Genomic DNA, 16,743 nt, shown 5'->3' with positions numbered 1-16,743 from the left:
TTAGCTTGCTGCATCACATTAGTGAGCAGTTTGACTTGTAGATTAAAAATCAGCATTTTGTGTTTCTCAACTAATTATACTGTAACTGAAAATACCTGCCAATGTTACTATGTTTACTATGATTATTGATGGATTACTTTTTTGATTAACCATTTTAATTAATTAAACACAAATTATTTTTCTTCTATAATTGTTTTCTTCTAAATGTGAGACCAAAGTTGAAACATCAGTAAAGTATATTTTTGCGATATCTCATTTAAATTTACCAAAGAATTTCATATTTTTGGTGGAAATGCCCATTGCTTTGATTTTAGTGTGCCACCAGGATCAACATCAATGCTGTGTGGCCTCCATGTTTGTTAACACAGACGCAAGGTAACAGGCCTACTTTACTTAACTGGTGTAACAGATAATTAGTATAAGGAATAACAAAATAATTGCCTAGTTCAAGGGGGCAAAAACAATTAGACAAGTAACAGGTAATGAGTACATTACTTTGTAATTAAAGATGTATGTACCACATACATAAAAGGGCCAGTAAGAACCAAGGAAACAAAATGTTTGCTTTACACATTTTTTTCATTATTTGGAACATGGTTTTCAGGTGTGTGTGTGTGTGTGTGTGTGTGTGTGTGTGTGTGTGTGTGTGTGTGTGTGTGTGTGTGTGTGTGTGTGTGAGACAGAAAGACAGCGAGAGAAAAGGACAGTGAGGGTCAGAATAGTGGAATTACTCCTTTTGATATTTCAGCTGGAAGCACTCTACTGTTTGTTTTGATGTTCCTGTTGTGACTTCAGCTTTTATTGTATCATATGTTGTACCATATTTTTCATATAACACATGTAACATATTTAGCGCTCTTTGAATTGCACTTTGAATTGATTAAGTAAGTGGTGGAGGTCTAAATCAGGTAAATACATACACCTATCATTTGGGTATGACAACTACTGGTATCACTAAAAGCATCTCTCTTTTTCCAGTGTGTGAGTGTAAGAGAGAGAGAGAGAGAGAGAGAGAGAGAGAGAGAGAGAGAGAGAGGTTATTCAGTATTTCCAATCTGTGTCCCATACTGCCTCCATGTGGCCTTTTTCATTTTCTCTACATATGTATTTATGCCGAGGTCTCTGGACGAAGGAACTCAAGTCAATCACATTTTTCACTTTTTAAATAATGTCTCTGATGAAATGCTACATTTCCCAAACATGCTCTAGTGGCTAGTTCAGTAACATAGTGAATAATCCAGTTAAAAGGCTACCTGACGAACTTGTGTGTTTCAAACTCCAGTCAACAGACTGGGTTTTTGCAGCTTTTGGTAGTTTGATAAAGTTATTTTTAATTGTCTAGTGTCTGGTTCCTCTGCAGGCAAATCATAGGGCCCTACAAGTTCATCAGTTTCATATGCAAAGAATACTTTTCCTCAAGTTATGTTCTCTGGATGGTTTCTTCTGTACCAACTTTTTCTCAACTCTATCATGAATGACAATAGGTTAGTTAAGTATTGACTAACCTCATCTTCATCCTTCATCCTGGGTCTGCTGCAGGGATCTCCTCTGTCTAGCAGCCCATCACACTGCAGATTCCTATGAGGTCATTCTCCCCCAGGTGCCATAGGGCTGCACTCACTTTGTCATGAAGGTGCTGGGTGTCTCCCATATTTAGCTCCTGGCTCATCTCCGGATGAAAGGGGTGGGGGGTCGTGGTTACTCTCTACTGCCCCTCCTGGCTGGCTCACCAAAAGGCAGGACTGATATGAAGTTCACTCTGATGCAACACATTTAATTTCTGTTGGAGATATGAAAATACAGGTGACGTCAGCTTTCTGTCGTGTGCATGCTTGAACTCACTCATCACATACTGACAGCTTTTAGCTACTGTCCACTTATTCTTTCACACCATAATCAAACATATTAATAATTTTAATTCCATTGACAACTCATGCAGAATGACACAAACACACATTACTATCTATAATGAATTATATTTTCATATAGATTACAGGTAAGTAACAGTTTCGCTGTAGGTATTCTCTACTTTCAGGTATAAACAGGTAAGTAATGGTTTATTATACATTGGTCTAGTATGTATAATAGTATGAACTTCACTTTACTTATTACCGCTTTTAAACCTCTATGAAATATACAATATGAAATAACATCATCTAACTTAACAGTAGTCTATACCAAAAGCATCAGTTAGTGTAATTTTTTTTCCCAGTGTACTCACAGTAATGAGCAATTGAGCATATCATGTTGCTTGACAAAGGAACCAAAGGTGTGTGATCCTATCAAACCCTCGTCTATTACATCCATGCATTCAAGGCCTTGGAGAATATTGCAGTTCCAGAGGAGGATAACTCTGACTACAACTATATTAAAAGAAGTTTCTATATTGTGACACTAGATGTCAGCCTTTTCAAGTCAGCTGTAGCATGTCAGTAATGGACTGGAATCACTAAACAGGAGCTATATTTTGTCTGTGGCATTCACCAAGAACAGCATTTTCATCTGTTCTCTGCTTACCTCTGTTAGACCAGAATTACAACTGTTTTCTGCTATTAGCAGCTTTCAAGACATTTCACTGCCAACTTGGCCGTAAGGGTAGAACTACAAAGTTACATTATGTAATGTATTTCTCAGTACAGACTAATGAACATATATTTATAAGATTTATTTTTAGTATATAAGTTTAGTTCAATTTCCACGCCTAAAATTCTTTCCACTTTTGCTTTTACACTGCTTGACATACAAATTCTCCATTCTCAGATTGTTCCAAGCATCTCATACATCTAACAGATGCTGGTCAGTGTTTGGAAGTAGAGGGAAGTGTTGTATGCACATGGAAGCTGGTACCTTAATACATCCATGGCATGAACAAGTGAAAACAACTGGACATACTGTCGTAGCCAAGGCGTATTGAAGGAGGCTAGGACACAGGCAGACACGGGTCTTGGGGTATGGGGTATAACATGCGCAGTGTAACTGAAGCTGAGGTTGTGCGTTGCGAGTGGCTCAATTTCGGCGAGTGCAGACCAGATTTTACTGCGCATGTGTTTTACCCCCAAAGATATGAGACGTTGATTACGCGTGACCCAGACTCTTTCAATAGGCCTTGGTCATAGCAAGGACATTGCACTTTTCCTTATCTAAGCTCAATTGTTTGCACTTACTATTTCAATAAGACCATTTTTTTACTCTAGAAACTTGTTGACTGGTAACAGTAGACACTTTTCTTTGGCAATGCAAAAGTGTTCTACTGTTAATTTGTAGCGATATAAAGTGTGATTCTACATTATATATATTTGCAATAAGGTACATCTATATATAACAAACAAATGGTTTGCTCGTTCTGGTACTGTTCATTGTGGCTTTGGGTGCAAAGAGTTTGAGGCTGCAGGTGGACAGAGTGAAGTGCCAAAAGGTGTCCCTCCCTGCAGGTAAGATGCATTCACCTGCTAAGCAGTTCCAATACATCTACAAACCAAAGCCTGGAAGAGCAAAAGGACAGAAGGGTATGTGGCTAATCAGGTTTTCACCCCTCAAACTTAGCTCAGATGTCAAAGATACAGCCTCCAGTATCACGGAGCATCAAAGCATCATTGTGGGAAGGGGGCCCACCCCATGTTATGGCTGGGCTGAGGAGACAAAGGAGCCTTCACTTTGTTCATAAATAAACATTCACAAACAAAACCAAATGTAATTATAAAATCTAACTTTTATTTCGTCATGCAAATCGTGATTGAATTTTACCGAGTACTTTTATTCAATAAAAATATGACTCTGTATGACAAGACAAAGGGCCTGTGTCGTTTAATTGTTAGCAGGAAATTAAAAATAATCTTAAATTTAATCAACCACATCATCATCATTGCTCCATTTAGATAAAGTGGATATTTCATTATTGAACAGTTGGTGGTTAATGTGCATTTAATGGCAGTTAATGTGATTGTCGAGGTCATAATAGATCTAATTAACAACATGTCTAACAATGACCCGATACAGGCCTGTGCAGACGAGCTGCTTCTGCTTGACTATTGTCGGGGGGTTCAAGTGTCTGTCTGTGCTGATATGTTGGGAACCTCTTCTCCGTTGCGTACCCCACTGACCTAGATTTCAATTGTTTTCTGCCTGAGACAATGGGAGAAATGGTTTCATAACTGAACACAATACCTGGGTGTTATTCAACACGATTGTTGTTAAGGTTCTCATTGTGGTGTGATTTCGTGCCGAGCATTGTGTGTTTTCTTTATGTAACCTGCTCGAGCAGCCAGCCGGTGACGAGCCTGTGCACCCCAAAGTAAATCACATCTATACGGTTCAACAGATGATTGTGCATTCACATGAATTTCTGCAGCCCAGCTAGTCCAATCACGGCTGTGTCAAACACAAACATACTTCTCGCATGATTTTATCAATCTTGTCTGCCACTTATTTTTCCAAGCAATTTGATATGAACAGTTATAACCTGAGAGACGAATATGCATTTTAGTGACTCACTAAAACTGAGGACAAACTCATAGACAGTTAAATAAGTTAAGCTGTCACCTGAGAAAAACAAAATCACTTTGGGCACGAGATACTCAACTGTTTAAAGTCCTTCTACCTACCGGAAATGCAATGCAATTGTGATTGTCTTGTACAAACACCTGTGTGTGTTACAGGTACTGTGTGTAGGATTTAGCAACATCTAGTGGTGTGGTTTCAGACTGCAACCAACTGAGTACCTCTCCGCTCACTCCTCCCTTTCCAATACTGCGGTAACGTGAGCCGCTGAGGGCAAAACCTTGGTAACGCTGTTCGCCTCGCTCAGAGGCCATCCTTACCATAATAACAAAGCAACGGAAGTCAGGCGGCGGCTGGCGGTTTCACAAGCGTGTCGGAGAATTACGGTTTTTAATGTAAAAATGTGAAAGGCTCTGTTTGGTTTGTCTGTTCTGGGCTACTGTAGAAACTGTAGACTCCGTGATGAGGACCCGCTCTCTATGTAGATATGAAGGACTCATTCTAAGCTAATGAAAACCCACAATTCTTAGTTCCAGGTGATTATAAAAATAGTTATGAGGATTGTATTCTATTTCTGCTAATGCATCCTCCGAAATGCTACACACTGTTCCTTTAATTCAAATGAGAGAAACAAACAATGTCTTTCTTACTCATGGTCATGCAACTTTTCAGCTAAGGCAGGGCAAGGCAACTTTATTTGGATAGCACCTTTCAAACAAAAAGCAATTCAAAGTGCTTTACATGAGTACAATAAAACAACAACAACAATCAACTAAGATAGAACAAAATGAGATAGCAAAATGATAAAATAAAAGACCAGAAATACAGTTGTAAGATGAGATGCCCAAAAAGGAAATAAAAGTAGAGAAATTAATCAATCAAAGGCATATGAGAGATTTAATTTAATTTAGATTTATAGAATAAACTAAAGTTGGGCCCATTTAGGATCATCAGGAGGTCGGTTCCAACAAGAGACCTGCTTGGTTTATGTTCATCAAGCAGATCAGAAACGTTTTTCTGAAATGAGATGGTTTTCAACAACCTTCATGGGTACATGATGAACCTAATTTATTGCTTTATTAAAGGCGGGTGCACTGGAAAACAAAACATAAACTGTGCCTGACGAACTTGTTATAGAACTTAATGTTGTCTGCTTAAGTATATTGATAGAGATCTAGGCCACTGGTTCCCAACCTGGGGGTCCCGACCCCCACTAATGGTCGCTAAATCTTCACACAGGGTCACGAGGCCTTCTTGATTTTAAGGGTGTAAGACAACTTATCTTAAAAATATACAGTTGACCTATATCCCAGCATTTCATTAATTTCTGTGAAGAAAACTAAATGAAATTGTTATTTTTAAAGTTTGGATCATTATTTAAGATAAACAGGATAAGGGCACGGTGAAAACCTGAACACAAGCTATAGTCACAGACTCTTCACTCTCTGCTAAACAGCCTCGTCTTGCATTAGAAACGTACGCGGTTAAAACAACCAAAGAGCTAATAGAACAATGTTCAAAGCTTCAGTGAGAAGGAAACACTGAATTTGTCAAAAAAAAAGAAGCCTATAAAGTGGTTGTTTAAAAAAAAAAAAAAAAAAAAAAATCATAATACAGACAGAGAATTGTATTAAAAGTTTCTAAAAATAATAGGAAAACTAATCTCTGATGCATTATTCACAGTAAGTAATCTCAAAATTCAATCAAATCACTCGTTTTACACAAACTTTCTGCAGTTATTGCGTTCACTATTTGGGTTAATTGTACAGTTTATCAGTTTTTCTGTACTGTTATTATTAAACATTGAATATAATATGAAATATCCCTAAAATATGTCGCTTAGTCAGTTTACTCAATGATAGAAAAAGGGTCCCTTTAGGAAAAAGTTTGGGAACCACCATTTCTGGTAAAATAAGTCATGACGTGATCACTAATGCATCACGCTGCATCTAGTTTGGATCATATAATAAAGTACAAATATAAAGTAAGCACAATCTTTTGACTGGCAGTGTTAATGATTGAATGTAGCCACCGTTGGACAAGAGCAGATAAGGTGGAGAACATCACCGTTTGTGGAGAAAAGAGAGGCCGAGTGCTCCATGTTCGGTGGGGAGATGATGAAGGAAGAGTGAGCAGAAGGCAAATTAATCAAAAGGACATCAAAGGCAGACGGGTTGAGGGAGCGAAGGAATGAAAGAGTGCCGCCCGTTTGTCCCATGCCGTTCCCGCTCCGCTCCGCCTGAGCCTGCTCTCAGATCTCAGGGCCATTGTGCCGCACGGGTGCATGGAGGGGGCTGGGGCACAATGCACACACAACAAAACATACACACACTAACAAACGTCTGAAAGCAAGGCTTCAAGAGAAGGACGTGTCATTTTTCTATCTTGTCTAACTCTGACTCCTCATCCTCTTTATTCATCTTCATAAGATTGTTTATGTTTCTTATCCTTAGCATATGTATGGTTGATTGCAGTTGTTTCACCATCACAGCATTTGAATTCACCAGAGGCCCACACTCTCTAACACGTACTGTATGTTGTTGTCAGTTAGAGCTCGGTGCTGGCTTGTGGCAGCAGTGGACGGCTCTCTTTGATAATGCCCTGCTAGATTCGGCCGCCACTCTTTTTATCGTTCAGCCAGTTAGTATGTTGGCTCAAAGTTGACTCCAATTTGTGCTTCTCGATTGGGTTACTGGTCGGCACAGACTTCTATCTGTGTCCATGTAGACTGTGACCCTGTCTGTTGCCTGTGAACGTACAGAACATTTTGTTTAATCCAGTTTTATCCCTCTCTGCAGAGATTTTTACCATCCAATGCGGTAGTATACTGTAACGGTATAAGCAGTGATTTGCATTCGAATTTAATAATTAGAATCACACCTGGGTTTTTGTTTTGTGGAAGAGAAAAATGTGTCCTCCAATATGAAGATGCTTTGACGTACAGTGATAGTCTAGACTAAGCAAACTTCTGATTTTGACACATTACGTATGAGCATATCTTGCATCCTCCAGCACACAGAAGCAACTGTTTTGGTTCAATTAGGGCGGTCACAATATCAGATTTTCACCACACAATTATCTTGGCCGAAAGACTTCACAATAACGATATTATCACGATATCTATAGACAATTTGAAGAAAAAAAATGCTATCAGTCAAATTCATCTTTAGCTTCGTTTATTGTGTGTTTTGTCTCTTTATTGTCTGATGAATTACACTCAAAATATGAGTGTGGTGAGGTGGAGCGAGAGTCTGTAACCATAACGCTGCATTTCTTACATGATATTATCATATGTGTATTATTAACATGATATCAATATTTCATCTGTAAATATCACGTTAGTATCGGTATATCGTGACACTCTTAGGTTCAATACACAGTGACTATACAAAATAAAAAAATCTGAGATTATTTCATGCAGAACGGCACCTTGAATGCACATAAAATGTAAAGTTTTAATTTGTATAATTTGTAAAACAGGGAGTGGTGATAATGCTTTACATATTCACTGTGATATCTTTTTACAGAGGAAGATGTATCTCACATTATGTTATTGTTTGAGCTGTAAAAAAAGATGACAAAGACGACAAGCTACAGTAACTAAAGATTTAGACACATATCGGCTCATGTGCTCTGTGGCATTTTCACTTTTTCAATAAAAACACTATGAATGTGTGTTATTTAATCAGAAGGATATCTTCCTGATTAAATAATCAATTTGTCTGAAAGTCAGTACGCAGGTGCGGTGACAAGACACAACCAAAAAGTTGTCAATAAATGCAAAAACGCTAAAACAAAAGAATGTTTTAATTTGTTCAATGAATGATTTCTCTTGGACTTTAAAAATACATCATGTTCATGCACGCTTTTTTCCTTTTTTTTTTTTTTACTGTATCTTTATGTAACAAAAGCAGAGTTCAGCAGAGAAAGACAAAAGTGATGTGAACTGACAATATTTTAATGGGGGGGATAAAAGACTGTAAGTGATCAATGGAGGCGGCGGCCAAGTGATGCCCGGGGGACGGCTTTGATGTGGGCATCCTCAGAGGGACGCCGGGGACAATGCCCTCTTTGAGGGGCATGCAGAATGGCAGACACTTCCCTCTCCCTCTCTCTCTCCCTCTCACACTCAACCTCCCTCCATCCATCTCCTGCTCGCTCTGCTCACGCTGCGACTCTTCAGTTCAGACTTCTCTCTCACTGTACGTTCCTCTACTCCAGTGTCACATCAGCCCATATCCTTATCGGCATAACTTTCTCCCTCTTCCTCTCACATTAATTAATTCAAACAACACCCCCTTTCCTGCCGCCCAGCCAATCGCTCCGCTTTCCCCTTCTCCCCCCTCCCTATCTGCATCTCTCTTTCCCTCCCCCTGTCTCTTTTCATAGAACCAAACCTCTTTGTAATGTCCAGCCTTGGCAAGTTGCACCCGATTTGCTGTCACAGTCTTAATGAATTCATCTGTTTGTGTATTGGCCATGGGAGCAGTTCTCCCTCCTCCCTCTCTCTCTTCCCTATCCTCTCCCCCCTCCTCCCTCTTACTGGTGTTCCCCTGGGGGCTCTATATATACCAGGGACCACTCCAGGCACCTATTGTTCCCAGAAGTAAACTTACAGACAGATGCCCTGCACCACAGTGTGGGAGAGAGCCCAGAGAGTCAGGAGGAGGGAGACGGTTAAGGATTGCAGAGACAACAAGGACCTGGAAGCACTGCAGGCTCGCCTCACCTCCAGCACCTCTGCATCCTCTTTGCGTGTCTCCTGCCTGTTTGCGTGTTGTCACCGCCGAGTGGAGGTCTGATGCTCTGACACCATGCTGCTGCTGATATCACTGCTGCTTACGGGACTCGACTGCTTGCTGGGAGCCCCGACAGGTCGAGAGGTCTACAGGATGCCCCAGAGTGCACTCAAAGGTAATCTTTCTAGACGTTTGTATTGTTTCTCAAGTATGGAAATGTTAAGAATAGTGACAACCGTAGTGATTACTGCATTTTAAAGCATTTTAAATGGTGGAGCTAACCAACTACTTTTACATAGGATATATATACAGTGTATGGTCTTTATCTATTTTATTTAATGCATCATAGTGAGAACCCTGCAAACCAAACACTGGTGATGCTTCAAAAGCATTCATATCTCTCCAAGAGTTAAGCGGACAAAACATCTGGTGATACTGTACTACCAATCCCGATGAGACAGTCCAATATCTTAAATATGAGTGTCATACACAGATCTGATGCAAGCTGATGTAGCCAAACAGCTGGCACACACAAACAGCTTCTTACGTCTTACAAAGAAGTAAGAAATAAATGTAGAAATGTTTTGTTTTGCTAAAGGCCTACTTTCTTTAAGTTGGATGATTGATGATATTCTTGGGCACATACAGTACATGCTTTAGTGTTTTATGGTGAGTAGCAGGTGTTAAAAGAAATAATACAACACACTTCATTAGACTGCATTTCAGCACTCGCCATCTTTAACAGTCTTCAATGTGATCAGTTGTGGGCAGGCTTGTCAGAGAGCCACTGCAGAGAAACTTAAAGCGTTAAAGCACAGTGGTGAGGGACCTCTGGCCTTCTCTGGTTGAAGTGCTGAGTACAGCAGAGCCTTCATAAAAGCGGCTGGTGATGGCGGTGTGTGTTTGGAGTGTTTAGAACAAGGGGACTCGGGGTCCCAGCCGCCCCGGGGCTGCCAGCCCCGTGCCCCTAGGGCCTGTTCCTGCCCCGCCAGCCTCTGCCAGCTCAGCCCTGGCCTTCTAATTAAGTCTTCAATCAGCATTGTTGTTGTTAGTGGCCTATCCTGTGATGTGGCGCGGCACAGAGGGGGGGCTGCAGGGCCGGCGGCCCCGATTGATGTGTGTCTGCGGAAGCCTCACCAGCGAGCTGAGCGTGAGCTAGCTCCCCTAACGTGCTACCAATGAGCTCAAAGAGCAGCATGGGAAAAAGGGGGCTACTCACACACATAACAGAAAGCTGCACCAGTTTATACTGATGCTCACGTACACACATGATGTTCCCACAGCAAGCGACGGTCTTCCATGTAACGACCTCGATGTCTTTCCTATTTCGTCAGAACTCAGTAAATATACATAGGTTCATCAAAAATCTATTACTCTGAAAAAGTAAGTGCACTGGAGCCCAACCAGGCCGCTACTGATGTCAATATTTATTTCAAACGCAAACATTTTTATAAGACTTTATAAGTTACCAAGATATATACTGACCAGGACAGTTGACTTTGCCATTGTACTGCAATTTCCTGTCACAAATTGGCCGGCATATACAGCAATATCTGCATATCAGCCTGGTCAATATATTGGTCTGGCTCCTGTATGCACTGTCTGTGTCTTCTTCTCCCTCTGGCCATGCCTCCTCTTCTTCATCTTCCCTAACTTGTCTCACATTTTTGCTCTCTTTTCTCTTCCTTCCCGTCCTCTCCTGCAGCTCTGTCCGATCGTGGCACCGTGGTTCTGGAGGCGGCCATGACTAGCGCTCTGTCTGCTCTCGAGCGTGCATCGTCTGAGAGGAGTCGGGCTGAAGCAGGCTGCCGGGGCTGCGCTCCCTGTTTGTTTCAGGACTGTGGGCAGCTGTCTGGCTCCTGTTGTGAGTAAAACATTCCTCCGCTTGCCCTTTTCATTCTTAGCACCTTGAGCCACGTTGTCCTGTATTAATGCTTTCTTAATGCGTCCATAACTTCCCTTCTCACCCCAACAGTGTCTCCTGCCAATGCCTTATCAGAGCCCAGCTGTGATGTCATCAGTAAGGCCCAGAAGCTTCAAGATGAAGCCGAGCGGAGTTGGGCTCTGAGCCAGGCCTGTGCGTACTATCAGCATCGCTGTCCAGCTGGTGAACTGGACAAAGAGAGCTGCATCAGGATCATGGGTGAGAGCTGCAGCGCCCGCGTCCTTCAGTGCAGCCTGCTTAACACAATGCAGAACCTGGAACCTGCTACACAGACGCATGCACAGGGTGAGGGGATACGTGTGTACACGATAAAGTATTCATGTGTTCGTGAGGCTCATGTTTCTCTACACAAAACTCATTTTGCTGCAGTTTTTGATCAGCGTCTCTTTGTTCCAGCAGCAGTGTGCGGTCAGAGGTCATCACAAAACGTCACACAGCCTCGCTCGCGGATCGTAGGCGGCTCGCCTGCTCCTCCAGGTAGCTGGCCCTGGCTGGTCAACCTCCAGCTAGATGGTGGCCTGATGTGCGGAGGAGTCCTGGTGGACAGCTCCTGGGTGGTCACTGCTGCTCATTGTTTTGCTGGGTGAGTGTGCATCACTGTTTTTCTGCAACTATAATCTTTGATTTGTGGAGATTATTATAGTAAATTTCTTCCTCTTATTGTTCTGACCTCTGTAGCAGCCGAAGTGAGAGCTACTGGACAGCCGTGGTGGGGGAGTTTGACATCACAAAGACGGACCCTGATGAGCAGCTTCTCAAAGTGAATCGCATCATCCCTCATCCTAAGGTAAGAATCCAAAGTGTGGGATACAGTATATATAGTGGGATAGGAATAGATTATCTGTCCCGTCACACCTCCCTGGTCAAACAATCAAACAACCAGATCAGTCTGTCATTCAATCAATCAAACTGTCTCCACCTCCTCCTGCAGTTCAACCCAAAGACGTTTAACAACGACATAGCCCTGGTGGAGCTGACATCCCCAGTGGTCCTGTCCGGGCGGGTCACTCCGGTGTGTCTCCCCTCTGGCATGGATCCCCCTACTGGCAGTCCATGTCTGGTGGCAGGCTGGGGCTCCCTCTTTGAGGGTGAGTGGGAGATAATTCACATGGATTTTCACTTTAGAGTTATTTATAGCTTAGTTTTCTGCAAGCTAAATATTTAAACCCATCTAGTCAACATGGTGCATTTCTGTGTGTGTTTTTCTCAATAGACGGCCCATCTGCTGACGTGGTGATGGAGGCCAAGGTGCCCCTGCTGCCTCAGAGCACCTGTAAGAGCGCCCTTGGCAAAGAACTGGTCACCAACACTATGCTGTGTGCTGGCTATCTCTCTGGAGGCATAGACTCCTGTCAGGTGGGCAGAGTGACATTTTCTGAGAATTAGTGTCCTTCTTTTCAGATCTCTCAGGTCTTATTTCTGATGCACTTTTTTGTTTCTGACACCCAAGCCATTTTCTGTAAACAGTATAAGCTTTTTTTAACTTCTGGGGGATATTCTGTCATCGGCAGGGAGATTCTGGAGGCCCTCTGATCTACCAGGACCGTATTTCAGGTCGGTTCCAGCTCTATGGCATCACCTCCTGGGGAGACGGCTGTGGGGAGAAGGGCAAGCCTGGAGTCTATACACGGGTGTCTGCTTTCTCTGACTGGATTCAGTCTGAGATACAGAGTGAGTTCCAAGCAACAATAAAACACCACAGAAACTAAAATATTCTGACTCACAGCGTACGTCTAAATATTAAAATACTATCTACAATGTGCTTATCTTTTTTAGAGTCATTTGGAAGCAGGGAGCCAACATGTCAGGAGCTTTTAAAGACAACAGAAATGACGGAGGAGGAACAGAGGTCGGAGTTCAGCTCTCTCTGTCGCTTCTACACCCTGACCTGCCCCGCTGGTCAGTCTGCCAGTGCCTGCAGCCGAATGGCCGAGGAAAAGTGTCTCACCCGCTTTAAGAAATGCCGTGAGTACTCTTATTCAATAGCTCAGCTTGACGGATTTAGAACAAAAATACGAATTATGTTAATTTGAGGTTATGCTTTGAGTTTTCTGACCTGTTGCACACTCTCTGCCATCCAGAGTTGCGTTCGTTCCTACAAACCCTGTTGGACTTGCTCCAGAGGGCTGAGGACTACATCCGGGACAAAGTCGACTTGACCTTCTTCACTCAGACTCTGCCTCAACTGGTGGAGCACATCTACAGCACAGCTTTCATTCATACCAGAGAGAGGCGGGACCTGGGCCTGAGCCACGGTCTCACACAGACTGGAGGTACATCATTGACAGATTATGTTATTCCATCAAAATGTATAGATACTCATTCACTTCCTGCAGTGTTATGCAGTACAACTGTCTTTCTCGGGTGCACTGTCAGTCACTATTCTAACGCGTGTTTTTTTACTTGCAGAACAGCTAGGTGGAGCTGTGGTGCCAACAGAGCAGGCTCTTTCTCCAGTTGCCCGAGCCTTATTCAGAGAGGTGGGACCCTCAGTGGATGACTGGGAGAAATACCTGAGAAACATGGCGGAGGACCTGAACCGACGACACACCGACACATCACCAGACGTCTCCTCCACATCAACAAGACAGGAGGACAAGCTTTTCACACAGGTAGATTTCTAAAATGTCCAAATGCGGATGAGGTTGCATCGCATCATTTTGAAATATTCCCAGCGCAGTCTGATGTTTGAATATTCAGAAATACTTTGAAAAGTATACAACAATCTAAATCAGTAATGAGGCTTATTGATTTTTGACTGACTTTTTGCAAGAGTCCATTGTATTTTCGGAAAAACAGCAGTCCCATGTACCCATATACTTGATATAGTAAGTAAAAAAATGGCTGTATCTCAGAAACTACAAGGAGCACTATCAAGTATTTGGTATCTATGAACTCATAACAAGTTGAATATCAAAGATATGCACACGTATGCGGTGTAAAAAATCATATGGAAAACATTTAACAAACACAACGTTGGCGTTTTTTTTCCTAATTTTTAAAAAATCCTGACTTTGACTATTAATAAAAGTGCGACTTTTCAAGTGATTTAAAAAGGTCAAAGTTGTACTGTTAGATACTTGCTCAAAGTATGTCCATACCAATTGTGGCATTTTTTTTTATCATACTAAATAGACTTTGGGCACAAATGGGTTAAGTAAGCCTTGCAAAGAGCACAGGCTTCTTTCTAGACTCATCATTTTGCTTGAGCATTCAACAGGGAGGAATTCATAAAAAGTCAACATGACTAAAGGGGCATGGTGACTTGTGACTTTGAACGGCAGTCTGGGAAATGTAGGATGCCAGTGATTGAAGATGTAGACAAGGCAATTTATGATAATGTTTTGCTGTGGATTTATTTGAAGCTATACTTAATATCCAACTCTTTTTTTTTCATGTCATCTCCAGACAGAGGACTCCTCAGTGCATCAGCTGGAGGGAGAATTTCAATCCGTTATCTCAACTCTGCGCTCCAAATTGGACTCCAGAGCTGCTGCTCCTCCCATCCTGCACTTGGACACACTCTACCTCCAGGAAGATTCTCCCAACAGTCCCCCTTTAACCACTACTTCCACTGGAGCACCAGTCCAAACCGGCCCCTCCTCCTCCTCCTCCTCCTCCTCCTCCTCCTCCCAGGAATCCCAGAAACCTTGGTCACTTCTAACAGCCCTGATGGATGAAATGCAGAAATTAGGGACACAAGATGAAATTGTGACCGAAGAAGCGTCACAAAGTGAAACCTCGTCCAATAGAGACACTCCTCCTGATGTAGAATGGAGCGCCACGTCGGAGGATTTTACTTTTGTTGAGAATGAAGAAAGAACAGAATTAAAATCTTCAGCGCTTCCAGCGCAGTCAACATCTGTCGTCACTGAGGGCGCTCACACAGAGACGACCGCTGACCCCAGACAAGCTGTGCACGCTGTAAAGAGTCTTCACAGAAAATACAGGAGCCTTCTTCGCAAGAGGCAGATACCTGGGGCCGGCGGGAAAAGTATGTGCTACACCTAGTTCTGACAAAACTTTCATGAAATACCCCCACAACATATAATATTTGTTCATGGGTAGATGCTATGTTCTCAAATGAAATGTTTGTTCCTGTAGTTTGTCCAGGAGTGAGAGAGTCCTCGCAGCAAGTCGGCCAAGTCAGAGACTCTTACAGCTGGGTCTTAAGCATCCCAAGCAAGAATCTACGCATGAACTTCCAAGAGGTAAATTATCATTTTAGATGGAGAAGTTAAGAGAAGTAAATCTGGTAAAAAGAAACACTTCTGATTTACTCCTTTTCTCTCTTTTATCCAGGTGTTAGTAGATCTGAGCTCCAAGAATGATCGAGGACTTTACCAGGCACGAGTCAGGGCCACAGTGGGAGGACGACCTTTGACCTTCTACAGTCTTGTGGGCCTAGAGAACGAGTCATTCTACCGCAGCGTGCCAAGGATCATCGCTTTGGCACTGGAGGCACTCAAGACTTGACTGTTTCATAACAGCAAGTGAGAAGACGTGAAAAATACAAGACAGACTCAAATGAGAGACGACAGCACAAAGACTCTCAAAGAGACCACCAGAAAAGCCTCGTCATGGGACAGAGACGCACATAAAAGTGCACTTATTCTGCCGTCTCCTGTGAAAAGCATTATTTTGTTTTCCCCGTCAGAGAGCCAGACTTTGGCTCCAAATGAAAACACAACCATGAATGTATCAATCCAACTATCGCCCACCTGTCACGACACAGGAATTATTTTTTTTTACGTGGTTGGAGACGCAGCCTTGTCTAACTTATGAATCTGTACAAAATGATAAGTTATTCATATTGTCTTTTGCAAAGGTTGAACCTCTTGTGAAGCACACAGACTGTTTATATTATTCGTATTCTTACCTTATTCTTATTTATTTGTATAGAGAAAAGCATTTGTATTTTTGTAATAAAACAAAAAATCTATACAGTATATAAATAAAATTGTTATTAATGCTATTGCATGTTGTGTTGAGTGTTGTGGTAATCTGCAGTTATGTAATTCCAAATTGAACTTTTCGATGTGAGATATTCAAATTAGCTGACAGTAATGCTGCTAATCCTGCAGTATTTTGCTGCTGGTGTACGGCAGTTCTGCTGACACCCAAACGTGCTCTCTGGAGACAGGCGTTGATGCCAATTGGTTCCTCTTGTGACCCCAGATTGACCTCAGTCCTCCGACCCTTTAAGGGTAAGCTTTCCCATCAACACAGCAGCTGCTGAGCTGTAGTGACCAAACCTCCCTCCACCTCCTCCCTGTCTTCACTCCTTATTTCCAGGATGGGGAATTGTAACTGGACACAGGTTGACCTTTAGAGCCTCTTATTGTCCGTCATGAGTCAGAGCATTGCGAGTAAAGACAACAGTTGCTTGAGGAAGTGACACTCGATTCGTAGACAAGCCCCGTCTTTGCTGTGTGTTGTCTAGAGCTGCAACAATTAATCGATTAGTTGTCAACTATTCAATTAATCACCAACTATTTTCACAATAGGTTTGAGTATTTTTTAAAGGAAAAAAAAGTCAAAATTCTCTGATTCAGTTTCTTA

The 16,743-nt window shown here is 42.2% G+C and overlaps 2 protein-coding genes across 2 annotated transcripts in view; one reads left to right on the top strand and one right to left on the bottom strand.

Annotated features, from left to right (window-relative positions):
• vwa5b2 (von Willebrand factor A domain containing 5B2) overlaps positions 1 to 16,743 on the bottom strand; it is a 46,097-nt gene that overhangs the window by 18,499 nt on the left and 10,855 nt on the right. Inside the window, exon 2 of the mRNA XM_074651101.1 lies at positions 1,506 to 1,780. The gene's annotated coding sequence lies outside the window, so the exon portion shown is untranslated. The remainder of the gene's footprint in view (positions 1 to 1,505; positions 1,781 to 16,743) is intronic.
• On the top strand, positions 8,615 to 16,427 carry prss56 (serine protease 56). Its single transcript, XM_074651103.1, has 14 exons — positions 8,615 to 9,411; positions 10,942 to 11,100; positions 11,212 to 11,466; positions 11,581 to 11,764; positions 11,860 to 11,968; positions 12,113 to 12,269; positions 12,395 to 12,537; positions 12,693 to 12,852; positions 12,958 to 13,146; positions 13,263 to 13,454; positions 13,591 to 13,793; positions 14,590 to 15,175; positions 15,286 to 15,392; positions 15,484 to 16,427. The coding sequence occupies exons 1-14, from the start codon at positions 9,312 to 9,314 to the stop codon at positions 15,655 to 15,657; spliced, it is 2,718 nt and encodes a 905-aa protein (XP_074507204.1). The 5' UTR covers positions 8,615 to 9,311; the 3' UTR covers positions 15,658 to 16,427.

The sequence above is a fragment of the Sebastes fasciatus genome, chromosome 11 (genome assembly GCF_043250625.1).
Source record: "Sebastes fasciatus isolate fSebFas1 chromosome 11, fSebFas1.pri, whole genome shotgun sequence".
In the NCBI taxonomy this organism is placed as follows: domain Eukaryota; kingdom Metazoa; phylum Chordata; class Actinopteri; order Perciformes; family Sebastidae; genus Sebastes; species Sebastes fasciatus.
Note: the sequence above shows the minus strand (reverse complement) of the source record. Positions and strands in the feature narration are given on the sequence as shown.